General features: G+C 36.8%; 1 protein-coding gene across 1 annotated transcript in view; it reads right to left on the bottom strand.

The window, feature by feature from the left end:
* Window positions 1-5,365: 5,365 nt before the first annotated feature.
* Window positions 5,366-16,723, bottom strand: part of MAP3K21 (mitogen-activated protein kinase kinase kinase 21) — a 40,203-nt gene continuing 28,845 nt past the window's right edge. Inside the window, exons 6-10 of the mRNA XM_059467661.1 lie at window positions 15,777-15,899; window positions 12,531-12,681; window positions 11,415-11,509; window positions 9,196-9,981; window positions 5,366-8,581 (exon numbers count right to left, since the gene is read on the bottom strand). Coding sequence (XP_059323644.1) covers window positions 8,157-8,581; window positions 9,196-9,981; window positions 11,415-11,509; window positions 12,531-12,681; window positions 15,777-15,899 — 1,580 coding nt within the window. The 3' untranslated portion in view covers window positions 5,366-8,156. The remainder of the gene's footprint in view (window positions 8,582-9,195; window positions 9,982-11,414; window positions 11,510-12,530; window positions 12,682-15,776; window positions 15,900-16,723) is intronic.

The raw sequence follows: 16,723 nt of genomic DNA, 5'->3' as shown, positions 1-16,723 counted from the left end.
GAACAAAAAGTCTTAATACACTGAACAAGACTGTAAGTAAATTATTATATTATATGAGAAGTATCATGATCAGGATACAAATCATAAAGGCCAAGGCTTATTAAATATGGGAAACTGATGGAAATGTTGCTTTTCTTATCAGAGATTCATGTGCTTGCTCAGTAGTCCAAAATACAAGAACTACAGGTTTTGAACAAAATCTGTGAACTTATCTGAAATGGGGACACTCCTCAATCTCCCTTCCCCAAACTGAAAAAACTAGATTTCAGTGCCTGAAGGACTTGAATATAGGCTGAGAAATAAATGGGGAAAATAAATTAGAAACTTTGGACCCAAAGTATGACTTCAAAAAATCCAGTGTGAGAGAAATGTGCTTCAAGGGCAGGACGCAGCACCTGGTGTTGAGGAACTTCATACAATTGTCCTTGGCCCTGTCCAGATCCCTCCACAGTCTTCCTTCCCTCCCATCATCAACACTAACACCCAACTTGTTGCCATCTCTTACACCATGCTGAACCAACACTCTTCACTTTTGATCCTCCGACTTCCTTTCCAGTGAGAAAAAGCTAACTGGCTTGAATTACAAGAATTAGATGCTTATAGTACCTGCATCTCACTGCTTCACATGGTCAGGCCTGAACTGCTATTTTTAAGTACTTTATTTCACATGAAGGCTTTTGTAGACTACAGGATCTCTGGGATTTTTTTCAGTGTTAACAGTAAGATAAACTTAAATAGGACTATATGGAAAAGGCTGAAATAAAGATGAAACTTCTATACTTGAGCTTCTTTTCAACTGTAACCCAGCCTCATTCTTTCCTGACTTCCACAGGTATTCAAAAAAATTCATTAGGTACCACAAAAATTAACATTTTTCAAAAAAAGTACTACAATCATTGTACACAAAAGCTGGGGTAATTTTCTCTTTTTGAAAAGTACTTGCTGTATGTATATTCATACTAAACTTTTACCATAGAATTACCTCCAGTATATCTGTTGGAGCACACATAAGCCAGACCCCCTCGACTTCCCTGACACACAGCATTGCCATTCTTCTTCCTTGTAAACCCTCAAAGTGTTAAAAGGTTTTAAAGTAAAGGGAGAAAAACTGCTCTAGGAGCATATTTGCAGCTCTAAGAGTATCTCTCTTTGCTTTCAGTATCTACAAGCACACAATATGCAAACACTATGAGTGCCCCTGACCTTCTCTAAGGGATTCAGAACTCTGTTTAAAAAATACAAATTGGTGATAGGCACACTTTTCCTCTAAATATACTGCACAGCTGTGGAAAGAGAACCTCATGGTAGCTCTGCAGGCCTGCAGAATATACATATTCATTCTGTAGAGTTTCCCTAACTTGGTAAAGTGATCAAGCTTGATAACTCCATACTATGACACTCTTAATATGCTTTAGATAGTATCTGTTCTTTGCACCTTCTAGCTGTAGATGGTGACAGTACAGGTTTTCTTCATAATACACCAATAGAATTTCCTTAACCAGAGAACCAGCACAGTAAAAACCATCCAAACCTGAAAAGGCACCTAGAAGATATGCTTTTGGTGGGTTAAATTTGAGGTACAATAAGTGAGACAAGGGTACTCCCTTGCTCACAAGTATCTGTCCAACAAGTATTTCTGGTGGGTAAGCTCAGATGCTGGTATCTTAGCCCAGAAGCCAGCCATCAAGCAGCTGCATCACAAATAAGAAGGAATCAGGGCCTTGGTGGTGAGAATTTTGACTATCAAGAGTGGAGCCATCAATGTCAATAATTTCTGGGGTTCTACAGTGAGAAAAATGAATATTTTGATCAAAGTGTGATAAAGGAATGATAGAATCACTGTTACTTCTGTCTTAACTATTTCATGTGGCACATGCACTGAAGCAGACACACTCATATCCCTAATGACAGAGTCAAAAAGGCATACAACCATGTGAAGGCCACTTCTGGAACAGCAGTGGATTCCCTCTGGGTGAATACCCTGTCCCTGGAAATAGCCTGCAAGCTCTCCAGCACTCCCAGGAGCTCAATACAACTTAAGTGACTGGACAATATGTGTCTAGTATGTGTCTTTCCCTTACCTAGACTGCTGGCAGATACACCTGATGTTTGATTCACTTGCTTCTTAGCACAACTACCTCTATTGGGCTTGGAAATAAAATCCTCCCAACCACTGACAGCATTTACCAGGCAGAATAAATGGCATCTAGCACAAGGCACAAATGTTACATTTGGTCTGGAAGGCAGCAGAGAGTATAAAGGCTTTGTAAAATATTATTGCCTAATTCCCTCTGCCGTAAAAGTGAGTTTAGAAACTTTTGAATTATGCAAGTGATTTGCAAAACAGTGAGCAGAATGAACAGTCCTATTGTTTATCTTCTCCTTTAGCCCAAATTTGCAGACTTCCACCTGCTTTCATAAGGACTGGCAAGCCCTCAGATGACTAGTCCGTTCATGGTGACTAGTGTTACACCAAAGATCTTATCTAGGTGTATCTGAAGCTGGCAGGAACCCAACAGCACGTGTGCAAATTTTCTGGAATGGGAAGAACTCAGCACCTACAGTAGGAATGGCTGCCCTGGGCACCTTTCTTTGGAGAAGCACTAGCAGTGTTCTGCTTCCGAGGAGTTCTCATCTGTGGCCTCTCTGCCTCCCCTTCAGAGACCAGAGTACTCATCAATGTCTTCAGCAGCTGTAAGAGATTGAAGTTGTCAGATCCTGTAACTGCACACTTTGTGTGGTGGGAGGGAAGACTGACGTTCTCAAATGTAACACAAATGTTTTTTAAAAGTCCACTTAGCAGTGGTACAGAGAATGAGACTTCATATTAATGACTGCTCAAAGAAGTAACACCAAATGTGACACCTGACTGAAATTTGACTAGTTTGGTCACCTGGGGTGAATTGGTAACTTTGCTTCTAAAGCAAATTGCAAATATTTTGAACAGATTTGAGCTGTTCAAGCAGCATTGAACTCAAGCCATAATGATGCCAAATCTCAACTACTGAAGCAATTCAATAAGGCCTAGAGTTGAGAATGGCCATTACGTCTTTACTTTTGAAAAGGAAAGAAAAAAAAGTATTTGAATAATTGCAATTACCAAAATCACTTAGGAAAAATATTTTAGATTGTACGAATAAAATATAAGATGGTTTTAATTATAACTTGCTTAAATGTCAGTGGTGGAGTACCCCAGGGGTTGATACAAGAGCTGATAAGGTTTAACACCTCCATTACCAACCCTGTTGTTGGGACAGAGTGTTTTCTTAGCAATACACAGACAATTTAAAACAGCAGGAGTGGCTGATGCACCAGATAGTTGTGCTGCCATTCAGAGAGACCTGAACAGGCTGGAAAACTGTGCTCAGAGAAATCTCATGAAGCCGAAATGCACTTGGGGAGGAACAAGCCCACACAGCAGTACACACTGGGGACCATCAGGGAACTGGCTTTGCAGAAAATGACCTGAGAATCCTGATGGACAAGAAGCTGAGCAGAAGCCAGCAGTGTGTCCTCACAGCAGGCAGCCAACAGCTGTCTGCATTAGTTATGGTGCCAGCAGACTGATGGAGGTCATCCTACCCAGCACTGGTGAGGCCACACCTGGAATGCTGTGTCCAGTTCTGGGCTCCCCAGGACAAGAAAGATACAGACTTAGTAAAACAAATCCAGTGCAGCACCACAAAGACTGGCAAAGGATATGCATCTGTAAAAAGGCTGAGAGAGCTGGGTCTGGAGAAGAGTCCAGGAGGATCTTATTATCACTGTTTATAAATACCTGACAGTGGGGTAAAGAGAGATGATAGCCCTTCTCAGCAGTGTCCAGCAACAGGATGAGAGGCAATGGGCACAAACAAAAAAAAAAAAAAAAAACAAAACAAAAAGCAAACAAGCAAAACCAACAGCAATCAATGAACAAGAAAAAAAAAACGAAAACAACCCAAAAATCTCAATTAACAGGAAATTCAATCTGAATATGAGCAAATGTTTTTACTGTAAGGATGGTCAAACACTGGAAGAGATTGCCCAGAGAAGCTGTGGAGTCTCCATCCATGGAGATACCTAGACCTTCAATGGACATGGTCTTGGACAGCCTGCTCTATCAGAGGGACTTAGACTCTTTCATCTCCAGAGCTCTTTTCCAACCTAAATGACCCTGTGATTCTGTGAAATAAAAAGTAAAAACATCCTACCTGCATAGCTCTGTATTCCATTCTCCAACTTACTAGATGAAAAAGCACTTATTTTGGTTAAAGAAACTATGTTATCAGACTATCTATATCAAGTATGTTGGATTTATCCCAATGTTAGCATTGGGATAAATGACTCATATTTGGTTTGTTCAGGAAGAATGCCACTACATCCTGGCAAGGACTCAGGACCTTATTTAGAATACCTAATACTGCAATCTTAAGCACCACCAACTGCATAAAAAAATGTATTAGTCTCTCTTTAGCTCCTCATAGTGCATACACCATAGTGATGTGAATAGTTACATTAAAAAAGAAAGTGGCTGGTTACACTTTTCCATTACCTCACACTTGTATACAAATCTTAGTATTACCATTGTAACTCTGTGTATAAAATAAATTGCCTCTGCAGCTTGGCTTACAATCTGAGCTCCATACTGACACTCACAGGCCACATAAATACTTGTTACGCAGCCAGTCTCACTACAAGCTGAGTGCAGGCATGTCTTTATAAGATTTGGCTTGCAACCTAACAAATTCAATATACAATTCAACATATTTCTATTTGAATTTCGCTGTATCTTGCCTGATGTCACTGTGCAAATAGATACTTCCTTTTCCTGACTGAAAAATGGCCTAATGCATCCATGACATGATCAAGGAAGAGTGAAGTTCAGAAAAGATCTTAAAATATTATAAGGAAAATACTGGCTTCATTTGCCTGAAACCCCCCCTTCGCCACAAACCTAACAAAAAACCTCAAAGTACCAAACCCCCCAAAGAACTAATGGACCCTCCCAACAAAAACCCCACAACAGAAGGATGTTATTACTTACCTGTATTCTTGATGCTGAGTTTATTTATATCCACTACTTGATCTCCTCTAAGACACTCAGCCAACATTGTAAAAAGCATCAAAAGAATATTATGGTCACATCAAAGGAAAATACAAACTTATGCTAAATGTTTCTGCCCACATCAAGTGCAAGATATTACAGGAATGCTCATGTTACTGTACTGGACTCTTATTCTTAAGAGTAACAATTACCTTACAATCTTCCAAGAACAGGCTGGCCATAGTCTATAGCTCCTGGTTACTCACCAGAGAAGTCTGTACATGTTAAGAAAACATTAAAAGGTATTTTTCAACAAAATTCAGGTCACTTTGCAATACAGTAGCTACAAAACATTTATTTTTTAAATAAAAACATTTAAATCATCAGGTTTTGTAAAACAGTATATCAAGTGTTTATCTCAATCTTTGTAGTGTAAGCACCTTCAGTTTTATGCTAAAACAATCAACATAAATTATTATTTGGTCAGGCTATCAACCTACATTGAAATAAATATCCTTTTAACCAAGACAGGTCACTTAATGCATATCAGATTTCTGTACCTTTACAGAAAATTTCTCTAGTGACACGTGAATTACAGACTGAAACCACGATTGAAAGAATTGTTTTTTCTTTTTAATTACACTGAAGACTGGCCTATAATTTTAAACTATAAAGACAATTATAAAGCACTACAGACTATAGCTTAAAAAAACTGCATTGCATCAGAGAAATATTTGAGATGGCTTGCCTAAACTGTCTAAGAATAAGAGATGGAATACAAACTCCTAAATTACTTAGAATGCACTGGGCTGGCCATATCATATGTCCCAATCTTACGGGAAATTGTTCATTGAACAGGAATAAAAATCTGTTTAATTACAAGAGAGATGAGTCAATAATAAATGAAAACAATATAGGTCAAAGAGCTCTTTATGCTGATACTATTGATTAAAAAACACAGGGTGCAAAATTCAACACTTGAAATTATATAAACCTTAAAAATACAGAACTTAACAGAAGTTTACAAGTCAAAATACTTCAGCACCTGAGATTTTCCTGTAGAAAGCCAAATAGAGATACTTTCTTCAGAAACATGTAATACAATCAGCTCCTTTTCTCTCAGTATTACACACAGGAATAATTGATCAAGAAAGAGTTGAAATATACATAATGCTCAAAAATTCTAATTAAGCCTTGAAGGTAAACGTGCTGTTAATCTATAGTTAATATTTGATTATTGAATTTATTTTACAAAAACATTTTGTATTAAAACTGGAACAGACAATCTATTAAGGTGTTCTGATGAAATTAGAGTTGAAACAGAAGACAGAACAGTATGTGACTTGAATCATGTTGACAGAAAACTAGGAATACTGTGACAGAAACAGGTTTGAAGAAAATGCAGTAACAATCTGCTTTGCAAACATTTAGATTAAAAGACAACTAGTGGTTCTGTCTTTATTACTTCTGGTAAACTAACACTTTAAGGAAATTATTTTCTGTTTTCATTTTGAGAGGTGGGAGATTACATTTTCTGGGTTCTGCTCCATGTGATAATGCCTTCATGATTTTGTTTGTATAATTGTATGTCATCTTCAAGGTGGACACTGCAGTGCATACAGTCTTAGAACAGAAACTTTCTTTTTTAATCCCTTGGATTTGAAACTTTAAGCAACTGTGTCTTCTATCTAAACTCCCAGAACCCAGAGTAAAGGAGAAGAAAAGATTTAAACACAAATCTTAACAAACAGCATTCAGATGGGAACACTGTGTACTTAGTCTAACATTATCTAATTTTATTTATGAAAACTATTTAAATGTCAAATGAGCTGCAAAATTAAGACTTCGAATACTGGAAAATGAGGGATGTTCCTTTAATTCTAAAAAATGCTTTCCTCAGAGAAAGTATACCGTATATTTGGTTTTATTTAATCATTCACTTAGTGATACTGTAAAAAATTAAACTACAAGTGTTATCAAAGCTAAATGTTCCTCCCCCCACAATTAACTACTGGCAATTTTCTGGAAACTTTCTATCACTGAAAACCAGTCAAGCACATCTGTTTCTGTCCTTTGATTCCAGTAAGCAGGCACTCAGTAGTACCTTAGGAAGAAAAGCTACAGAGATTATACTGAAAAATTTCATATTAAAATATAGCAGTTTTAAAATTAAGTGCAATAAAATGCACCATTGGCTCACTTAAAACCAATTATCTTTAAAACCCACCAACTTTCTTCAATACAAGGTGCAGCAGTTTAAAAAACAACAAGGGGGGCAAACCCCTTCACCACAAACAAAAAATTCAAACTCAAGAATATTGCTTTCAGTGCAAACACTGTAGTCTTCAAAAGGTTAAGAGTACAAATATTTACGTTCCAGTGTATCCTTACCTACAAGGAATGTTGTTCACATTACAAAGTATGTCAAATATCTTTACTCCAATAGCAATACTGAAGTTTACCCTCTCAAATCGATATGGTGGCTGAAACTGAAATGTTTATACAAGCAGTGTAACTTTCTGGAGAAACTAAGAAAGTTCTCACAAAAACCAAGGGTAAAAACTCCAAATTCAGCTCCTGGTTCTTAACCAATTTCAGTATCAAATGCCTGCAAGCAACCACTTCCTTAATGAGGAGTGAACAGAACCTCCTATACCTGCACCTCAAACCCCTTGTCCCTCTCCCTGTACCTACAAACCACAGAGGCAAGCTGCAGACCACCACTTCTTAGGTGAAACTCTTCTTGACAGAACACAACTTTGCTCTGTGCGTCATTCGTTCTTTTAATGTGTGAAAGTTAAATTTCTAGCAAAACCTCTCAAACCTAAAGAAAACTTCCGTGACATGGCAGAGGGAGATGGGCATTTTATTTTAATCATTGAAAATATACTTATGAAGTTCACCTAAAACATGATTTTGCAGCATTGTGCTTTTAGAGTTACTAGCTTGGATTCCTAACAACATTTGAAAAAGGCACCTACTACACTTAATTAGCTGCCCATTTTAATAATTTTGGTACTATTTGTCACAGTACATCAGAAAACAGCAGCACAAAGTGTTAGACAAGGACTTAATTTTTCATTTCATTTGTTCCCCTTTATGAAGAAAACATTTTTAAAATGAAAGGCACTCAGGACAGAAACTCTCTCTCCAGTTCATATATCGATGGTCGACAAGTTTTGCTCTTCATTCTGCATAAAGGCACAGTGCAGTCTCTGTTTTGACCTTCCACATCAATATCAAGTAATGAGGGCATGTGGCAGTTAGTTCTTTCCTCAGTATTTGGCAAGAAGTTAACATCTGGATGTACATTGCCCTCTGAACATTCAGAGTCTTTAGAGTTTGGTTTAATAATACGTGGAATAATCTGCCATGCATCGATTTTACTTCTTAGAGAAGAAGGTCTAGGCCTTGAGATAGTATTGACAGCACTTTGCTTTTCATTTGAAACACCACAGTGATTGCTTCTTTGTTGAAAAGATGGGGAGGGCAGAGTTCCAGGAACTGACAGGATAGGGAGTCTGGAGACATCATTGGTTGAAGCAACTCCATTAGCTAGGGGAAAGAAAGCCCAAACAAAGAAATGCACATTTAAACAACGTGACTTCTTGAATTCCTTGCCATTTGTAAAACTGGGTTGCCATAAACACTAGTGGCTTTTCTTCCGCTAGTGAGGTTTGTACTTTGTAGAGAATCTCCTAAGACTAGACAAGTGGCGCTCAAGTAATGTGTTTGCATCTAGACTCACTGCAACCGGCAATCAAATTTATTTTTTATTGCTACAAAAGAGATGTAGACAAAAAGCACTAAATCCCCAATAACTGGATGAATATTCATACTGGAATAAAGTCTCATGAACTTCTCCAGTTATTCTGAAAAAAAATACACATGCACAGAATATCATGAAGAATATAATTTATCAATATTCTTTTATTCATTTATTGATATTCTTCAATATTGATATTCTTCATTTATTGATATATTATCATGAAGAATAACATTTAAGCTACTCCAGAATATCAGTATTGAAATGTAAAACTTCCTTTCAAAAACTCATTGATCATAAGCTGATCCATTTCAATGTAAACCAGATTTAAAGATATTATTTTATGCTTAAATTTTTATCATCATCTCAACTTAAAGATTCTTGAAAGTTCTTAATTACCTACCTGTGGTCTGAAAATGGCTCCCATCTGATAAGGTTCGTCTGTGACCAAACATACTTAACTTTGTGGAGGAATCTTTTGGCACAATTTGAGACTCTTGTTTCAGACCAAGACTAAAAGGCTGATTTTTCAATTGTGTTGAAACTATGTTAGGAGCCAGCTGTATCCTTTGTTCTCTCTTACTTTCAGAAGTTTGGGATGAAAAGCTGTCCATGGAACTACATTGACCACAATCACCAAGCACAGTGCTTACAAAAGCATCTTCACTATCAGGCTGAAGCAGGCATTTCGTAGAAATGGAGGGCATAGAGAGAAGATTCACAGTATCTGAGGCTGGATTTAGGGATGGAACACTTGTTTCCTCTTTCTTGTACTGCAGTCGTGTAGGGCTGGCACTCCTGCGGAATTTTGAAGCACGCTGAAATATTCCATCACGCTTCTTCCTCTCATCTTTAGGCAAGAGTTCATCTGGACCTTGTGATTTGTTCAGCTCTCTGATATCTAAGCCCAGAGCAACAGATGCAAGGAGGACAGCGCACCCATACAGCACTGAATCAGTCTTCTTTTTGTGCAGTGTCCTGCTCAGACTGTTGGTAGGTGTCATTTGAGGAGTACTGTTGGTAGAACTAGCTGAGGTTCCTTCTTCAAAGCTCTCGTGTTCTACTGTGTTCTCTCCCTGATCATCTTTCCAAAGAGGTAGATTAATATAGGCCTGATTGGGCAACTTAATTGGCTTTGGTCTTTTACTGTCCAAACCTTCAGGGGTAAGTTTCTTATCAGTACAGGAACCTGGAAAACACCACAGTATTCTTTAAGACAGCAATTCAACTGTTTAGCTATTGCGTGCCTACATATGTACATCATTATTTCCTTTAAAATGCACAATATTAACCTTGAAGGATACTCTACAATCCATTTAGATGTTGTCAGAAGCTCAGACTCACCTTTTGAGTTTCAGAAACACATCCTACGCCTATACCTCTTGGTGTTTGCAACACTTTGATAATGCTTTTTAAACAACACAGAAAATATTTGGGTGTATGGATTACAGAGAAGTAATTTACTATACACAAACTGGCAGATAAGATCTGGAACATATTCTTTACAGTTCTTTCAACTCAGCTGAGTTCCAAAATCCAGTCAGTTATTAGAAATTTTTCCAATTAATTCATTAGGTCATGGTGGTCTGGAGTAAAAAGTAAATTTGACATCTTACACCTAATGACATATAAAAAGGAGGTGTCATTTGACTCGCATGTGTTATTCTACTATAAACAACTGAATGCTAGAGAATAAACACAAAAGTATTTGAAATTGAAGTATGATAACTTTGTGTGCAGGGTTACAGTGGTAACCTAATAAATCTATAAAATTAGTATTTGTGAAGCCTTGATTTATACCCCTACCACTATACATGAAGACTAAAGTGCCTTTTTCCAGCAGTGTCCAAGCAGCTTACTATTTCCTCTTGCAGATGGCATGAATCCAGCTACTGGTATGGACACCAAGTTATATCACAGGCTTTTTTGCTGATACTGGTAACTTAATTTTCTCAGATAAGAGAATCCATAGTATAGAAAAAGGGTGTGCAAACGTTAAAATTATTATGAATATTTTTCATCATGGCCCATTATAGCAATGGTCATAAAAAGCAACATGCAGCTATTATGCTCCTGATCCTAAAGGGATCAAGTATATTTTTCCTTGTGATTTTACCTGTAAGTAGCATCATGTTGTTTAAAACACTTTAAGATTTAAAATCTACATTTCTGTCTTGAAAATTTAGGTAACAGGTCTCATTTAAAAAACCAGGGAACTAATATGTGGGAATATATCAGGGCTTATAGGTTTTTAAAAAATGATGCATTTTTGCAACAACAATGTCATCAATGATTATTTAAATGTCAAGACAATTACTGATTTAGGTTCTTTTTAAAAGAAACAAAAAAGTGGTGACTGCAGACCTCATATACAGAGTAGCCTGCAACTCAAAAACATGGAAAAAATCTCTGTATGGTTCTGTTCACAGACTATGTGTATTTCTTAGTTGCTATTGATGTAAATACAGGGTTTCTTTGCAGAGGAAAATGGTTGGCAGCATGATTTTTCCTGTAATATTCTGCATAATCCTTTAAGGAATTCAAACAATACAATTTATAACATTGAATGTGATCTTAATAGTATTATATGGCTACTTTCACTTTTTCAAAAACAGCTCTTACCTTGGTCCACAAATAGTGAAGCTAAGGGCACACCCTTCTGATTTTTCATTAAAACAGTTGACCAAGGGTTGCTGCCATCTGAAAGGGGTCTTACTCTGCAATAACAATAGTCACTTTGAGATTACAGATACCATGCTCACATAAACTTTGGGAGAAAATTACTTTCTATTCAAATTATAAACCTGCAGTACATAACTGGAAAACCTTTCCAATGGTAAAAGAAGATGGAGTAGCACTGAATCATATGATTATAAATGTAAACAAGTCCTAATGTCAGGCATTCTTTCAATGATAAAAAATTCATTTCTAAAAAGAAAGCAAATGAAAAATGGGACTTTGTTACCTATTGAACAACAGGGGTTTGTGAAAACCTGTGTGAAACAATAGTTTCATTGTCTCAAAGAAATGATGTGAATATTGGAAGTTTAATAAACTATAGTAACTTTTAAACAAACAAAAATAATATAAAGCCAGTTCCAACTGACCATCTGGAACCAACTCCTGACACAGGTAACTGACTGGATATCCCTACCAAGAAAAATAAAGAATGGCACTATAAATAATGGCACTATACTAGAGAAATAAAGAAAAGTATTCTTATTATCTCTGGTTTTGAGCCATTGTAAAACATAATCTGTTAGTAAAGCTGTCCAGCTGATTTTCATAACCTTTTCACCCTCTGCTTGTCAGCACAAAGGATTTTGCTGGTGTGAACTGTGCCTCACATATGCCAAATCAGTCAGTCTTACTTAATCATGCTGGAAGTACCCAGTGGGGGCCATGCTTGCAATTCCTCAAAATAATGTGAGGAAGGGCAAAAAAGACGGGCCATGAATGTCTGGTATGCACTGGTAGCTCAGCATCCCAGTATGTTCAAAATCTCAAAAAAACAGAGATAAAGGGTAATAGACAAGAATCAATAAAACTTTAACATAAGTAGGTGCTTTATTCTCGAAGTTATGTGGGGGAGCTACTCATCAGTAGTGTAATTTCTGAATTATATAAAAGGCAAGAATTCTTGCTGTAACTAGACACAGCAGAACTTTTTTCCACTCACTACCTATGCCTCCAAGAAGGCTTTAGTATTATCAAAATACCAAAATGTAGTAGACATACTTGTCCTTACAATCTGCACGATCCTTTGTTTGAACTGAACTTGGTCCCCATGTACAACCTTTCTTTTTAAAATTTCTCTTCACATCTTCAAACTCTTCTTGGTGATATGTTGTGCTCCTTCCCCAAGTTCTGTTGCTTTCATCTGAAGTTACTGGAGATTGGATTTAAAAACAGAAAACCCACACACATAAATACTATCTCTAAACCCAAAATATTTTGACAGAACAAGGTATCTTCTGCACTGCAAAACCATTTTGACACAGTAACACAGAAGTAGAAAAAAAAATGTGATTTTTTTTTTGTTACTAAAAGCACCACACAAACTTCACTGATCCAAAAAGAGGAGCAAGCAAGAAAGAAAAGTAACATATGAGCTTATGAGAGACCCAGATCAAAGATAAAGCAGCAAAGCAATCACATTTTCCATGCTTCCCTTAACTGAGAACCTTATATTTAGGTAATTCAGACAAGTGAATTAGACTGAGCACTTAAGTTCAATGAATAAAATATATTCTGTGGACAACTGGTATCAAAAGAAACAAATATTCCAGTTGTGACTATGATTAACATTTTCTTTCTCCCTACACCAAAACAAATTATACTTTAAAGTGTCTAACCTCCATTAAATGCTTAGTCTGTCACTGTCTCAGCTGATAAATTAAACATAACCAGCACCTTGGAAAACAACAAAATCTTGCCTTTTTTCATAACCCCACAGGGAAGTTCATATTCACTTGTGATATCTACATCTTGCTGGTACACATATACACTGTTTCTTCGGCCATTAGCTGTGTGTGTATCTGTTTTTGGAATCACTGAGGAAAAATTAAGAGAATGTAGTAGAGATCTTAGTGAAATTGATTTCAGCAACAGAACTGTTTCCCTCATATTTTTATCTTTGGGTCATAAAGCCTGGATCTATAAAGGCATTAAGCATCTTCCAATGATGGGTTTTCATGGTAGGGTTTAAAGGCTCCCCTTTCTAGCTCCCCACCTGCGAGGGTAGATTTTCACGTGCCCCTGACTAACTGAAGCATTAGCTTGGAATCATGATGGCATGCTAACAGATATGATGGAGAGACCTAGCAGAAAAACAACATGGCCAGTTACAACAGCATGATAAATGAGGGGGCATTTACATGCCCATGGTTCTGCTGTTACTTCACTGTACAGATTCTGCTCCTTCCTCACCATGCACCTTGCCAGCAAAGCTCACACTGTAGAGTGGCACTACACTTGCCTACCTTACATTCTCATTTTCAACCACGTTCCTTTGGAATATGTACCTTAGTGGTTTTCCTTCTCCCTCCAAAATTCCTTTCAAAATCACCAGAATTTGTTTTAATAAGAAATTAACTGGATTCTTCTTTTAACCCAATGTTTAGATTTGAAAGCTAGACTTGCTCAAGACAAAGCACAGCAGTCAAGTAACCAGTTCTTACATATGCCTGTTCAAATCACCTGTATTTGAGCAAGTCATCTTGAAACAAAGACACTTTGAAGTTAAATCAAGATAAAACATGATTGTGGGAAAGGGAATTTATTTTGCACAGGTGCAGATGGGTGTGGAAGCTAAATTTTTTCAGCTAGATCCTCCTGAGATATCTGATAAGCTTTTAGATAAAAACCTAAGGATCCAAACCCAGAAGCATACAGGTACTTCTTTTGAATGAGAGCCTTTATGTTGTCCTGCGTGTTCAAGCCCTATGAATACAAATGCCTGCTCAAATAAAAAAGAAAAAAAAACCCTCAGTGGTACTTAGCACACATGCAAGGAGTGGCACTGCAATAGCTTACACAAGGCTATGCAATTAAGAAAACAAACACAGAAAACTCAGGTTTTCAGAACCATGCCAATACCTGACATTTGCTTCATTTCCAAGCATGTCCTCACAGAGCAAGAAGAATCAAAGATAAAATGAGATAGGCTTTTCTTAGTAAAATGTCATAATTTTATATAAGCTTTCTTTACCTTTTGGCAAAAACCAAAGCCAGCCAACCAACAACCAGAAAAACTCTTCACATTTTGAGCACAGGAAACTATTGACAACACTCTGTCAGCTAATATCAGAAAAAGACTCCAGTTGATTTTCCCTCCATCTCAGATTTTCATTATAAAAAGCAAGACAGGGTTTGTCCATCTCTCTCCTTTATCCACAGCGTTGCCAACTGTATCCACTGCAGCTCAAACAAATACTGAAGTGCCAGAGAAGACATCACTGCTCCCCTTTAGACATTAAGGGATGTCGTAAGGCAGAGGTGTTGCAAAGCAGATGAGAGATCTGATTTCTATCCAAACTTAAAACAAAGTGCCAAGCTGGTCTAAAATTCAATCAATCTTTACAGAGTAGCTACAGAACATATGGAAAAAATCCTCATGCATTCTGATTTCCCCTTCTCCTCAAAGCAGATTCTGAAGTAATCTCCCTCACAGGTGACCGTGCTTGCCAAAGAAGATAGCCAACATCCATAAGCAATCAGCTGGAACAGGTTCCACTGATTTCATAGAGAGAGAAGCTTAAGGCATTCCTCTGAATATGGATATTTAGACAATCTACATTGCACAATAGATCAGACAGTACAAATCCAATCAGTGAATCCTGTAGGAACTGTTTTATCTGTGTATATGTCATTCCCAAATATGCTTCCCTGTAAAAACATGATGACATTTCTGGTACCTCCACTATGTGAGCATGAACATACCTTACTTTCTGTTATCAGTATACACAATAATGTAGACCTACAAATGTACCCACAATTTTTTTTGTGTCTTTTTCCTATCTTCAGAAAACCTAAAGCAAGATTTCTTCTGGATTATACCTGTTTAAAGCTTGATTCTCTTTTTGACATAAGAAAGTTGGGTTATTGGCTCATTCTTTGATCTTTCCATCTTACAAGACTCCCTTACTCTCTGAATCTTTTGTTTTCCATCTTACTTGGGTTCTAAATGTAATGCTTTGCCTTTTGTCATAATTTTTGATTTGTCATTGTTTTATCCCACTTTACAAATTGATTGCCAAAGTAATTAAGTAAAGATACAATTTAAAGCATTCACAATCATTTTGAATTACTGAAAATTATTTAGCGTTTTAGCAAGATTATCCCTCCTTTCAAAGAAGTTGCAACTGTTAGAACCAATCAAGGGATGTGGAAATCAGACAGAAATCTGCCAGGAATCTGATACTACTCCAGCATTTCAGTATGTATATGGAACACTCTCTGTTGATCAAATTAGTGGAGACTTACATTGTATAGCTCGAAGACGAGGAATTATTGTGGGGCTACTTGATGGACTAGAGCTGTTACTGTTTAAACTCCTCCTCTTATCCAGATTGGGGGATGCCTGCACTGTTATTTTGTGCTGGAAATCTGTAAGAGAGCAAAACAAATCAGTTTTAATGTTCTGAATAAAACACTTCTCAGAAGACCATGCTGCTATACTTCTTAAAGCAAAGTTATATAATGATTTAGACTTCATTATATGTAATTTATTTATACAGGTAAGAGATATACATATTAAAAACATTGAAAACTCTAAATGTAACAATTTAGATTTTGAGTCAAACAGGCAACACTTCACATCTTCATGTGAGAGTCTTGCAAGAACATGAACCACACCAAGTAGGTCCAAGTTATTCAATCTTTTAGGTTGTCACAAGAGGGGCAAAAAATGCCCATCAATATTTAATCACAAATTAATCAATACTCATTCCAATGAGATTTGCCTTATTTTTTTAGCATGTAATTCATATACATCATAAAAAAGCAGTAACAAAAAGTCACATTTATTCATGTCAGAAAATCATGACAGTAAACTACAGAATTACAAATATTTATAGCAAAGCAGTAAAAAAAGAACAACAAATATTGAGAAGGAAAAAATTTATGAAATTAACCTTAACATGCCACTCTAATATCCATCATCAATGCAATTATATTGTACACTATTCATAGAATACAATTGTCTCAAGGACAAGTTCATCTGGATGCTCTTGGTAACAAGGAACTAACTGCTATTCTGAATGAAAATATTTATTTTATCACTGCTTCAATTTAAATACAAGCAGAACTGGAAACAAAGGATCAAATATTCAATTGAAGCTTGCAATCCAGCAAAAATATCACTAAAACCCATAAATGTACCATGTTTGCCTGGGAGGCTGTAGGGTGGCTTTTATCTTATTTGCTCTTAT

Source organism: Ammospiza nelsoni, chromosome 3, assembly GCF_027579445.1.
Source record: "Ammospiza nelsoni isolate bAmmNel1 chromosome 3, bAmmNel1.pri, whole genome shotgun sequence".
NCBI classification, from domain to species: Eukaryota; Metazoa; Chordata; class Aves; order Passeriformes; family Passerellidae; genus Ammospiza; species Ammospiza nelsoni.
Note: the sequence above shows the minus strand (reverse complement) of the source record. Positions and strands in the feature narration are given on the sequence as shown.